General features: G+C 36.2%; 1 protein-coding gene across 2 annotated transcripts in view; it reads left to right on the forward strand.

Annotated features, from left to right (window-relative positions):
- Window positions 1-12,333, forward strand: part of BCKDHB (branched chain keto acid dehydrogenase E1 subunit beta) — a 109,194-nt gene extending 96,861 nt beyond the window's left edge. The window contains exons 10-11 of one of the 2 annotated variants that reach the window (XM_030448470.1): window positions 7,218-7,374; window positions 11,999-12,333. In XM_030448470.1, coding sequence (XP_030304330.1) covers window positions 7,218-7,358 — 141 coding nt within the window. In that variant the 3' untranslated portion in view covers window positions 7,359-7,374; window positions 11,999-12,333. The remainder of the gene's footprint in view (window positions 1-7,217; window positions 7,375-11,998) is intronic. The other variant, XM_030448471.1, reaches the window with a different exon arrangement.
- The last annotated feature ends 1,347 nt before the right edge of the window (window positions 12,334-13,680 follow it).

Genomic DNA, 13,680 nt, shown 5'->3' on the forward strand with positions numbered 1-13,680 from the left:
CATTCAGGGTCATTATTTTCCTCAGTTTATGATGTGCCAGGAGCAAAATGCACGGATACGTATCTACAGTGAAAGTCAACAGAATATCCAGGAATTCATAAAAATAACCTATGGGGTGTTCTAGATCCTGATTCTTCAGAAAAAGAAGTGCATTTAATATTTCACTTAACTTGTGGATTCTTTACTTCCACATGACAGAAGAGGAGCTTGTTTTAGTAGCACTGGCTTGCAGCTCCTGCCATGTAGCCACCCTATAGTTGCTGTAGTGACCTAAAATCATCTTATAGGATTGCAGTTATGGCCACAGCACCAAAAATTCTATTCTGCCTGAAAAAAAAACAGTTTCAAAAATACTTTATTTAGTGCATAGGAAAGTTTGAATTCTTGCAACTCTGAGTTACTTCCACTTGTATTTTTTTCATTTTGCATTGCTTGCAATTTAAAGATGTTTTCTTTCAAGTTTCTGGAACATTTATTGGGAAAATTTTAAAGTGGTATATAGTAGAAATACTTTTTCTGAAAGTGTGTATGTGTGGTATAGAAGGAATTTATATTAACTGCCACCATCCTTCGTACCCAATTCTCTGTGTTTCTTTTGGTAAAAACAGCATTTAAAGCACATGTATTCCCTTTCTTTTCTAGTAAAGCTATTAGTACAGAAAATTCATATATCAAACTTCTTTTTTTTTTTTTTTTTTTTTTTGTTAATTTGGGATGACTGTCGTAATGCAGCATCGCATAAATACTCTACAAAAGGTTTAAGTAGAAAAGTATTTAAGTATTAAATTAGAATTAAGTATTACCCTTAAACTGTTGCATTATGTTGTATATGTCTGATTTCTAAAAATACCGTGGTCAAGAATACATTCACTGCCAGTAAACCCAATGCTTATGGTTAAAAATAGGTGAAATAATTCCTTTTTTTAGCATGACCGATTTAAGAGGGATGTGAACTACTTGGAAATAATTTCTTTCATTACAGTTATACTACTTTGTTTTGTGCAGCAAATTTGACTTAATGTATAAATACCAGGTTGTGATTCAGTTCTATATAGGCAATATTTACCATCAATTTCTTTCAAATGGTAGCAAGCCAATGCATTACACAGAACTGACTTTTTCTCCCCTAAGTGCTTCTTTATTTTTCAATTACTGATGCAATTTGTAAGTAAAATATTATCTGTTTTGCAATAAGAGAAATAATTTTAGCAGTGAACTGTTTTCTGTATTTGACAATATATTAATTCTGTAAATTTAAAGAAGGATTTGTAATGCATAAAATGAATCATTACAAACTGAGCTAAGTTATAAAATGTGTCTTTTAAAGTGACCTTAGAAAGGAGAGAACTGTGATAGAAATTAAACCTTTACAACATATAACCGCAGAGTTCTCTGAGGAAAAATTGTGTCATTAGTGTAACTATCAGGAAGAGATTTATAAAAGTATGTGAAGATAAATGTGGCTAAGCTGGTGGAAAAAAATGCTCCCTCTAAAACTAGATACATATCTATCGATCTATCTCATCTTGAAAAGCTCTCGTGGGTGTATAGTACTTCTGTAGCTCAAAGAAGTGATTATTCATAAGAATGTAACATATAGATATTGTCAAAGCAAATTCTGTTCAACAAGTTTAACATTTGGTACTTTCAGCTTTCAAGGAAAGTACTTTACTATAATTGCGAGACACGAAAACTGCAGATGCTTGACTGTTACTGAAAGGAAACTGTTCAAACCAGACATTTTTTTAAAAGCAGAAAGCTGTCAGCTTTATTGCCTGAAATCCACCTTTTATAAAATAGGTTTTTATTGATTACCTCTTTGGAAAACTTTTTTTGAAAATTTTTATCTAAGCTTTGACATAAAAAATAGTTTTTGTTGTAAATGAGCTCATCATGGTTATTATTAGCCTATGGTAGGATTCAGCTCATTCTCACATGAGTAAGTCACTTACAGTTAAAAATCTGTGTGGGGAAATAATAGATAATATAAATGTAATAAATCTACAAAATGATATGGACTAAGTTTTCTTAACTGTTTGAGCCACACACTTCAATTTATGGCAAGAGCATAAATAAATCAGAATAAAAGTTACAGAACCAAAAGTAAAACTCTAATGTAGTGAGAGTTCTAAAAAGATATAAGTTATTTGACTAAATATGTTTGGGTTTTTTTGACTTTATAATCTATAGATGAGATGGCAAAATCTGGAGTTTTAACTGACAGAAACCACAACTGACTTAAACTTTACTAGTCACTGAATTCCTAGTTCTAAATTTTGTAGGCATTGCCAGCAGAAAACTAAGTAGTCTTGCATGGAAAATGTTCCTTGTGTAATGGACCTTAACCTTATGGTTCCTTTTCTTTTATTATAAGGGCTGTAATATCAGAGCAAATATTAAAGTCTTTATCAAACTCTGCCTATTCATATTAATCTTTAGAATCAACTTTCTTCTTTCCATCCTGCAGAAGGTAAATTCCTGTACTGAAAAAAGGAATTGTAAAATCAGTGTTCACAGATAGCAGCTCTGCAGTAATGTGCTACTCTTGTAGCTCTTGAATTTTTTTGTGTACCTGTAGTGTTGCAAAATAAGAATAGCATGGGAGATACCCACTGGCACATAAAATCTTCCAGACATGAATTATTTTTAAAGGAATGTTTTTTCACCTTAGGAAGCCTTCTACAGAGTAGTAGAATGTAAAAATAATAATGAATTAAAATTTGTAAAAAAATTTTTTTATGTCTGTCAGGAGGGGGGGGAAATTAAATAGATCTGAAAGAGATAAAAAGAATAGGAGCAAAATAGGATAACTAAGGGGGGAAATATAATTTCAGAATTGTCTATCTTTCTAGCTACGCATTAAATAGTCTAATTTACTAGTACTTACCAAACTGTTTGTGTATTGAGGTTTGCTTACTATGAACATAGGATGATGGAGATTCCCTTTAGAGGAAGGAGGGTCTGGAAAAATAAATTCTTTAACTATGTTCCTATTGGCCAGATGCCTAAAAGCACTTCCCTTAAACTGCACACCATATTGCTTTATTTTCCTATACATTGCAGAAGGATGAGTAATGTTTTCTTTCAGTAGTGCCCAATAATTTGTTTTCTTATTTTATCCTTTTTGTACAATTATACATCTCGATGAATTCCTGCTACTATAAGTTCTACATTTTTTTCAATTTTATAATCAAAACCCTGATTTAGTAATGAGTATCTGGATTCTGATTAGAGTAAAATATGCACAAATAAAGATAAAATAGACTTGGATAAAAATCTCTGTGTTAGCATACGCGGATATTATAATTTGGGGAGAGAAAGGGAATGTACGAGAGGATGCATTTCAAAACCATCATGCAACATCTAGTAAGTCATTGTTTTTTGCATCTAGTTTAAAAATCAAGGTGTAGTATTGTTTGAAGTGGTGCATGTGATACATTTGACTGATGGCTGTGAGTTTCAAGAATAGATTTTTAGTGGATCCTGGGCTCAGGCTGTTTTGAAAAGTCCTCCTAAATGGGTATTAAACAAAATGTCAAGATGAAAAAATATGACCAGCTAAATGCCTTTATAAAATATAATAATCTATTTTCCAGGAGGCTATATGCAAAATTCAGGCAAATGAAAGTAATTGGCAAAGGTCATATTGAATAACTGAGGCTAGAATTTGACCTCAGCAATTAGAAAGCAGGAAGACCAGTGATGTAATGTTTTGTCTGAAATTTTTAAAATTAAGACAATTTGGGTATGTTAGACTAATTACTGTATGTGTTCCCTTATATGCATTTTTTTTTCTAAAAAGCCAATACATTTTTATGGCACTTAAGTGTTGGAAATTAGTGGATATTCTAGTAAATTTTCAAAACTGAATTTAAAACATTTTACATGGATGCAAAAATCCCATACCTACTACTTTACTTCCAAAACCTCTTTTTCCTTAAGGTCTCCTTGAAAGATATTATTTATGAGTCTTTTTGAGGAATGCAGGGACTTTCTGAAGGCTGTAAACTTGCATTCCTGTTGTGCAAGAACACTTTGGGCCAAAACCAGCCCTAATGTACCCGAGTACTATGAACTAAATCCATTTCATTTAAAATAGTGATCTTCTTTCACTGTTTTAAATACTGCAATAGACTTGTTCTGATTGGCTTGTAGAGTGGATATCTGCCAATTAATCTTAAAAAGAGCTGGACATTGTGTGTTTGCAGATGTATTTCTCTGCAGTGTGGCTGGACAGGTGCAAAAAATCTGGCAGAGCAATGTGTACAGCAGATGTGGCAGTATCATAGTCTGGATGGGGTGAACTCTTGTTTCTCCTGCAGTCAAACTTTTAACAGCAACTGTGAACAAGAACCCATATAAGACAGGATATGTAATGAGCAGATCACATGAGTTAAGTGCTCTTCAAGTTCAAAAGGGGAGATGAATTAGAAATTGATAAACTAGGTCACTTTTTTTAGTGTTGGGATCTAAATCTTTCTAACACTGGCTTTGGTGTTTTGTTTTGGTTTTTTGTGTGTTTTTTTTTTAAAGTGTAATACCATCTAATGAAGAATATTGCATTTGCTCAGATTATCTCCACTAAGTTAATGTCATCAGAGAGGCAGTTACATATTCTGTAACCTTGTGGAAAAGTTTGGTTTAGATTTCAGGATGCAACTGTGAATAGATTGTCCCATAAATTAGAACTGATTATGGAGGTTAATCAAAACCCCGGGAACTGATAAACTTTATTTGTTTAAAAAAAATAAAATTTGCCACCAAACTTAATTATAGATCATTACAAGCAAAGACCTCAGTCCTACAGAAGACTTGTTACATGCCTAGATGTATCCAAAGCATATCTGATAAAAGTAGTAGTGCCTTCTATCAAACCACCTTAGATATTTGTAAAAACATAGAGACACAGTTTCCTTCTAGATCATTTTACTTAAGATATTCCCTTAATCTTGTTTTCTATTACTACTTACATGTAAAATGTGTGGATTTACTCTACTGAATTTCATCACCTGACCCAAAAGGGTCTCTCTGAATTGCTCAATGAGGCAAGGGAATCCACCTGAATCTGGAAGCTGTACCAATTTCAGAACTATAGGTGTATGCTCAAACTGAAAGCAATTGCTGAGCTCTGAAAACCACAGAAGGGGTTCATGTAACAACTGTTTAGGGTTCTCTGTGAGGAAAAAAAAATACTAAGTGGAGCTTTGGAAAGCCTTGTTACTTAATTTTTATCCTGAATTAAATCTAATAGAAACAGTATTAGCAAATATGCATAGTTGCCACTATTCTATATGGATTGGATTTACCAGCTGAGATTTATATTTACAGCCAAGGCTGAGGGCTCACTCAGGGGAGCATGGCACCTCACCTGCCAGTTGTGGCTAATATTTCTCTTGAAAGTATTGCAATGAATATTCTCAGTGACTCTAAAGAACTTCCTATTAAATCTTTGTTTGGGATTGTTATTGCAGAGCTAGGTATAACTTAAACCAAAGGTCTCCTAGGTGCTCATCCTGTGACAGGTACTCTGAAACAGGAATGCAGGACTGGAAGGCTGTGGGTCTGGAAGTGCTTGTATGGTTTGAGATAATGCAGTCTCTCAGGTGGTCTAGGCAGGCCAGGTTTGGAGTAGGCTGAAAGCTTTTCCTTTGTTTTATTGGGCAGTCACAGCATGGGAACCAAAGACAGATTAATATCAAAAATGTCCTTGCCAGCAAATCCGGGTAGGGCTTTATGATCTGCCTCATATAGAGGTAATTTAATGCATCCCAGCATTTCATACTAATATGAATCTTTCACTTTACAACAAAACAAAGCAAGAGAATACCTGAAAACTGAGCTTAAAAAAATATATCTTTATATTGTTTGCATATATTTTACTTTAGGCCAGTTCAGACTCCGAGATTTTCTCGGTGAATGACACTGCGTGCAATCACACAGCCTCTTGGACTTCCATCCATCTTCCAGAAATACGCCACTTAAAAATGCACTGAAGTGGTAGCTGGAACAAAAGTTTATATAATAATCTGTGTGTTATGAATACTTTTGTGCTGCCAGATAGCATGATGTATAGAAGGAACAGTTTGAATTAGACTGCTGTGGACTGCAAGGCAGCGTGCATTCAAAGCAGTTCATCAGTCTGAGGAAATACTTGGCACTTTGCTGCAGAATAATGTAGCTCACTTTGACTGTTTTCCTTGTGGACCGGTTGGAAAAGGACTGGTAGGTAATCCTTAGCCTCCCATTTTGCTGAGCCAAGTACAGGGGAAGTTGGCCAGGATGCCTCATTCTCTGCAGTCCACAAAGGAGAGGCCAGGAGGAAACATGATTTGTCTCTTCATCTGTCACCTCTGGAAAGCAAATACATCTGCTGAAGACATGGGGATAAATGGAACTGGTGATTAGCAGCAACATCAGTTTGATCTGGCAAAGTTATTTCTGCATCTACTACTTGTAGATTTTCATGGTCCACTCTGTTACTTGAGATAAGGAATATTGAAACCCTACTATTTATTGGGTTATTAAAGCTGGTAACTTTACACATATTTCCACAGGTTCCTTTCAGATTAATATGATGTATTTATAATATTTTATACCCTACTTTGTTGAGTAATGAAACTCCCACAGTCACTGCCAAAACTGATCTCCAAACAGAACACGAGTCGTAGGGTTTTGTGTCGAGCATGGGTTTGATTTAGTGGTTGGAGATATGTAAACCAAATTGAGTTCAAATTCATAATTTCCATAACTGCATAATGCTTCTCAGACGGAGTCTTAGTAATATAGGGGTTCAAAGAAGTCTGAATATGATGTTCATGTATCCCATAAATAATACAGACTTTTAGATTATCTAATTTTTCTATATGTTTGAAAGTGGGACAAGAAAGAAACTCTTACTCTCTTGTTCCTAAAGTATTTGTTTCTTGGCAGCACTTGTCTGGATGTATAGTAGATGTACTAAATATAACCTGCCTATGATTTAATGCAGCACACATGTAGAAAATGAAAATAACATTAATACAAGTTGTTATTTTAATATGGACCTTTGAGCAAAAGGAAGCACTGTTCTCATCTGGACTGCTTATGCTGTGATATAAATAGAAGGTCTGAGTTTCCAGGACTGTCAGTCTGGCAAAGTTCATTCGACCTCAATTTGTGATGCAAGATTCCTGCTAATAATGGCCTCACTAACATTTATTCTCTATTTCTGTTAATAGGAGGAATGCTTTTTGAATTTAGAAGCTCCTATTTCAAGAGTATGTGGCTATGACACACCTTTCCCTCACATCTTTGAGCCTTTCTACATCCCAGACAAATGGAAATGCTATGATGCTCTTCGAAAAATGATTAACTACTGAGCAGTAAGTAGTACAGGTGAGAAATTATGTCTTGTCCTGACAGTTTCTCCTCTACGGATTGTGACTATGTGATTGCAAAAAAATATTACTCTTTTTTTAAATTAGTTATTTGTAACATGAATTACCTCTTATTAAGGCTTTGAGCCTTCTGTATTAAAGGCATTGGAACATTACTAAGTAGTGCTATTAAAGTCAGTGTTTAATTACCTTGCTTACTCAATCTGAAAATGAAATGTTGTATATCCTGAGAAGTGAAAAGAATGTAAAGCTAAAGGTGGAATAAATAGTAACGCACAGAATAAATTTTCACCTGTATCAGAACACTTACAATTATTTCATAGGCAAACCGTATTGTTAAATTTTATAAATTTTCAGTCTTCAGGATGGCCTTTAATCCTGTGGGGTACTGACAGGGCCTAATTTACAGCAGATACAGGCCCTGCATTGCACACATACACAGCATTAAAAATACATGAAGTATCTGTAGTATCTTCTAATGAAATTATAAGGTTAATATTAAATATTTATTCTAAAAATATTTTTTCTCTATAATCTTTTATGTAAATTTGGCCATACTTGAAGGCTTCTGTTTGCAGAACCCTTCAGTCACCATGACTATGAAGTAATACATATTTCTATTACATGTCTAATAATCACAGTCTGCAACATCTTCTGTCTTTGATTTAGTTGCAATATAACACTAAGTAGCAATAGACCATGGCCAACCTGGACTTTAGAACTCATCAGGCATTGCTGTGAGGGAACATCTGATATTTAATGACCAAAGTTCAATAGTTAGGAAATGTGTCAATGCATCGTAATATCTACTTCCTTTAATTATCTGAATCAACAAGGAGCATATGTTTGAGATTGAGTCTTGCCAGGTCTTGGGGCTTCAGCTGTTGACACCACAGAGGGTTTTATATCAGGGGTGCCCTCTTGTGTCCCTTTTATCTCTTTGTTAAACTGCAAATTAAATTTAAGGCCAAGGACAGGATGTTGTCAAAACCTTAATGTTCTTAGAATCATAGAATAGCTAGGGTTGGAAGGGACTTCGAAGATCATCTAGTTCCAACCCCCTTGCATGGGGGGCACACCTCTTTCTAGATCAGGTTGCTTCATCTCATTTATATGCATACTTATTTTGAGGATGGCTTTTTGTATTTTGCTATCATTGTTTCTCTCAACAACTGATAGTGGAGTGCCTGCATGTCAAATGGACTCTGCCAGTGAGGCAGCATCGCTGAAAATTAGTGTAGTTCAACTTGCAATATTTCTCCAAAATCACTGCTTATTGATGTACCAGAGCATGTCCTTAGGCTTAGAACTGAAGAATGTAGTGATCTGTTTTGTAGAGCATGTGATAAATGCTGCCTTTTTTTACAGCAGTTGTTCTCACCTTTTGTCTGACCTGAGCTAAACTTACTAAAGCCTTATTTATTTTTGTTTGCGTGTTTGTTTTTTTGTTTGGCACATCTATAATGCTGTCAGTGAAAATCTCCTAAAGAGAATAGGATATCTCAGCTCTTTAAGGCAAGTTACTGGGCCATGCTAGATAGCCTCCCATCTGTTCCTTTCCAAAGGAAAGCAAAGAACCAAATAATTACCCATGTGTAAGTAGGGGAGAACAAATCAAGAGCATTTGATGGTTCAGTGACTTAGTTTAACCCCCATTCCTCCACAGGATGATAAAGTGAGGGAAGTATGAGGAGAAAAACATGTTTGCTGAGATAGTATTTAATTTGCATACAATCCAGTATCCATGCTGAAGGTCTACACTAAACCTTTCTGTGAAGGTAATATGGACTAAAATGTGGAAAAGTCATCTGCATTCATATTTCCATTTCTCCTGTGGGCTACACCATGCACACATATCAGAGGGGGCCAGCTGAAAATGGGGATTTAATGTACCAAGGACAAGGTTTATTAGGCACTGGAAAACAGTGTAAAGACACAGAAAACTGCTTTCTGCTTTCTCTTAGGTAACATCTTGATGGTGAGACCCATAACACCCATGTCTTTTGGTTGGTATGATGAGATGTTAGTGTTAGAGCTGTTGTAGTAGATATCCATCCTGTCATCTCTTCCACAGAGTTTGCATATACGGTAATGTGCTTGTGTTTCTGAGAAATGAAAGGGTTGCTTCACATTTGGTTCTTTTTGTACTCAGTGAAACATTCATTAGTGACCTTACTTGCCAGCAGTCTGAATTTATGAGGTTAAGATGTTTCAAACCACCTGACATACAGGGAGACAGGAATATCTTTTGTCAGAAATGGTGTTACAGCCTGTGTGGATATGACCAAAGTCGGCCTCTTCCTGTCCTGCGGCTGTAGAGACAGAGGAGCAAGCAGTCAAGTTCCCTGTGGTGGAAAGAGTTGGAGGGCTGGCTTTTGAGTTGCAGGAAAGACTAGGCTGGCTAAGGTCTTGTTTTGCTTATGCCTTAAGTAATTTCTGTTAGATATGACACGGCTGGCTACCGTTTCCCAAAGTCTGCAGTGATAACATGCCATCCTGTTGCTGTTGGATAACTCCAAGTTGTACAATGGTTTGTACTACTGTTTGAAAGTCCTCTTCACGCCTGGAAACATTAAAGCATGGAGGTGCTAATTCTAAAATTATTTTTACCATTTACAGTATGCTTTTCCTTGTTATTGGTCTGCTGAAATCTTTCAGTCCTTACTAATACAAGCATGGGTTATATAATAAAGAACCTAAACTTTAAAAAAAATAACCAACCAAAACTATTGAAATATATTTGCCTGTGTGTAGCTCCAACACAGAAAGGTTCCTCTCAGGTGCCTGAATTAACTTGCTGCATTGTGTCTGAGGCTAATGCAAGCAAGGTCTTAAGCTGGGTGCTGCAGTCAATCATTTCTAAACTTAGCTTCATTATCTTGATGTACATTTGGTTTTATTCAACCTGTGTTGACAGTATCTCACATGTACTTAGTTACTTATCTTGAGCTTGACAGTACAGATGGTTTTCCTGCTCAAAAACAGCATTTGGCAAGGTACATTGTATACCTCACTGATCAGACAGGCGAGAACAGAATCTGTATCTTTCAGCAGCTTCTTAGTTATTAAAATTTATACCTAAGCTAGCTGTAAAAGAAATAGCTTCCAGTAGGCAGCTGTGCTCCAGATAATTCTTTGTAGTTGGAAAAAAGATGCAGAGGAAAGAAGCAGTGAGATTAGGATGGATATACATTACCTGGATAGCTGGAATGGTGTCTGGCTGCTCATTAGAGAAGGTGATGAAATTTCCACAGAAATGGAAAACTGCAAAGTGCTTCTCTGATAACCTTTTGCAGCTTTCTCTACCACATTTGCATGTTCTGTTTTCTTGTCAAATTCTGAATTTTAAAGCTATCCCTACCAGGTTACAATTTACCTCCATGAGAGTGAATGAGTGTGTATGTAGACACAATTACTATTACAAATTTAGTCCCAGAAAATATGAAGTTGTAACACTGGATTTCAATATGGAACTATTATCTTGGTGCTTAAAGGTTAGATGATGTTAGGGGATCATCATGGGTGTTTGATTTTAAATTTATGGTTCTTTCCAAGCATGTATTTGAAATTGTATTTCAACATCTGATACAGCTTGCTCAGAACCAGTGCTCCAGTTGAGGGAGAGATTTGCAAAAACCAGCAATACTTTCCATTCCTCAACTCAGTTGGGCTGAGAAAAAGGGAGGGACCTGGTAGATAGTTGGTGTTTGCCTGCTCTTTGTACTTTTCATTATTAGCCAGGGCTTCATACAGGTTGACCTGAGGCAAAGGAAAAAATACAATTCCTCTCTTTATTAGCTAAATACAATGAGAGACTATGAAATATAATATCTTTTTAGCCTGAGACTAATAAGCAAGTTTTTTTCAACACAGAATCCCAAATGTGGCAGGCTAGACTCTCTGTCTTTTTTAACGTGCTGTCTGTAACCCCCTAGAATAAACAACCCCCAGAGGTTTGAATAGAACATGGCATCCCTGGTTTAAAATGTTTGCCTCCTGGATGGCAAAAATCAGGCAAATGGCCAATGGATCATATCTCTCTTACAACCAGTGAGTAGTCCAAATATAACAGTCTGCCAGCACTACGAATTACTCTGTTAGGATGACTGTGGCAAGTCTGTGCTTGTATTCAAATCCTGATGTGAATTTATGCAAGATGGGGAACAATGAAAGTATCTTCAAAAAGCCTGTAAATAGGAAGGGTATTGACTATATTTTTTTTTTTTACAAGACCCCTCTTTGTTGTAATAGTAAATTGATAGTATATATAGTGGAGCTTTAAAAAAAACAACATATAGCAAACACTTAACAAGCTAGGGTGAGATGGAAGACACTTCATCATAAAGTGTTTGTATAAATGATGGCAGTTAATGCTGTGTTGACACTAACTGCATTAGTTAGTGCATTAACTAATTAACTGCTGCATTAACTGCAGCATTTTTAATTTCCGTGTGCCTACCTTAGTTTTAAATAATCATTTTGCTGTAATTTTCATACATCGGGGTTAAGAAGACATTAAAATTTAAAAAGCAAGGTTTCCTTGGAGGGTGCTGTGTGTTTAAGTTGTGGATGTTCCTTTCACTCTTATGATCTGTAATTTGTTTTGTCATCTTCTTCTGCAGAGATGAGAAGAATAACATGGAAATACAGAAGCTGCCTTCAAAACTCTTGACACTTTACGCAGATCTTTGGGGTTTGGAAATCACATAGCAGACTGTTTTCTCTGAACTCCACAGTTCTTAACACTCATCTTGGCTATTCTTCAGAAAGTACAAATCTTCTTTAATTATGAAATACGAAATCAGCAGGTGATTGCTATAATAAGTAGTTTTCAGGTGTATTTAAAGATATTCCAGATGTCATATTAATTGCCATGCTTCACTAGGTTACATCTGTAAACTTCACTCTGTAAATATTAAAAGCAGGATTTTATTCAATAAAATATATATTATGCACATGTTCTCTCTTGGTTTTGTTAATGTTTGGCAAAAACCCAACAAAGTTATTTGAATGTTAGTGTATTGTCAACAAAATAAACCTTAGCCAGACCAACCTGTGCTTCTGGTCTGACTGAGACCTCCTTTACCCAGTGTCATTAAATGTCTTTCCCTGGAAAGGACATGAAAACTCCATTTTTATTGAGAAGAGAGGAGAGCTTTTTCACTTTGTTGCTCTAGGTGAGGGGCTTATTGGTACATCTTTGCTGTAGTACCTTTGTTTAAATGTTTTTCTTCTAGATAGGGAATGTGCCTGCTGCTAAGCAGGTGTGCAAAATGTGCCACTTTTTGGAGCGAAGATACCTGTAGCCTAACATGTTCATGCCAGTGGTGGGAGAAGAGTCAGCACACGTATTGTTTTCTGTTGGTGAGGACACAGAAATCCAAAATTCCCAAAAAAGACTCTACTGTGAAATTAAACCTGAATGTTTCTTTTTCCTGTGCTAATATAAAGGGCATCTGTAAGTGAAAAGAGGAGTCTAGCCTTTCAGAGTGAGAACTTCTGAGCTCAGTGAAGGTTTGCTTAATTTTTAGTAATGCCTTTCTTTTCCATATGACAAGCCGAGGACACAGCAAAGATGTGAAAATTATTCTCTCTTGTCCTACATTGCAGGGTTGCTCAAAGGCCCACAGATCTACTTCCAGCACAGTAGTTTCAGAGCTCATTGCAGAATTCCTTTGGCACTAGCTCTGCTCATTTTTCCACCACCTAAATTAAGTGTGAATCCAGCAGCTCCGAGTCTCTTTTGGTTGCTTTGCTCTCTGTACAAATCAGTCTCATCCTGCATGGGAGAAGGAGGGGGACGAGTTGGGAAGATGTATGTCAGTAGCCAAAGAACCACATTTCCAGCATTATCCAGGGCAATCTTTCAGGGAGAAAGGAGAACACCTTTGTACAGAAACCTGATCAGGGTAGTCCTCAAGGTGACTGCTGAAACACACTGATATTCCCCCATCATGCACCTCCATTCTGATGATTTGGGAGGTTGTTAATCGAGCAGCTCTGCTGAAATCCAAGGGGACTCTGGCCTTTGGGGCAATGTTCTTGATTGTGGGTTCCAAAGTGCATGCACCTATGTCTCAAAGCATAATTCTTCTTGGGCTCCTTGGCAATCCTTGGAGCTTGGTTCCTTGTTTTTAACATGGGGCGATGCTTGTTCTCCTGCAGAACACAATTTAAAAAGCCACATTCAAAAGACTTGTATGGATGAAAGGTGCTAAATTAGAATCTTTTCAGGCCCTTTGTTTCATATATTCCCTACAGAATCCCACAGCTTATAGTGAAACTCTTCATTGATATGTCTAAT

This window comes from Calypte anna, chromosome 3 (assembly GCF_003957555.1).
Source record: "Calypte anna isolate BGI_N300 chromosome 3, bCalAnn1_v1.p, whole genome shotgun sequence".
Taxonomy (NCBI): domain Eukaryota; kingdom Metazoa; phylum Chordata; class Aves; order Apodiformes; family Trochilidae; genus Calypte; species Calypte anna.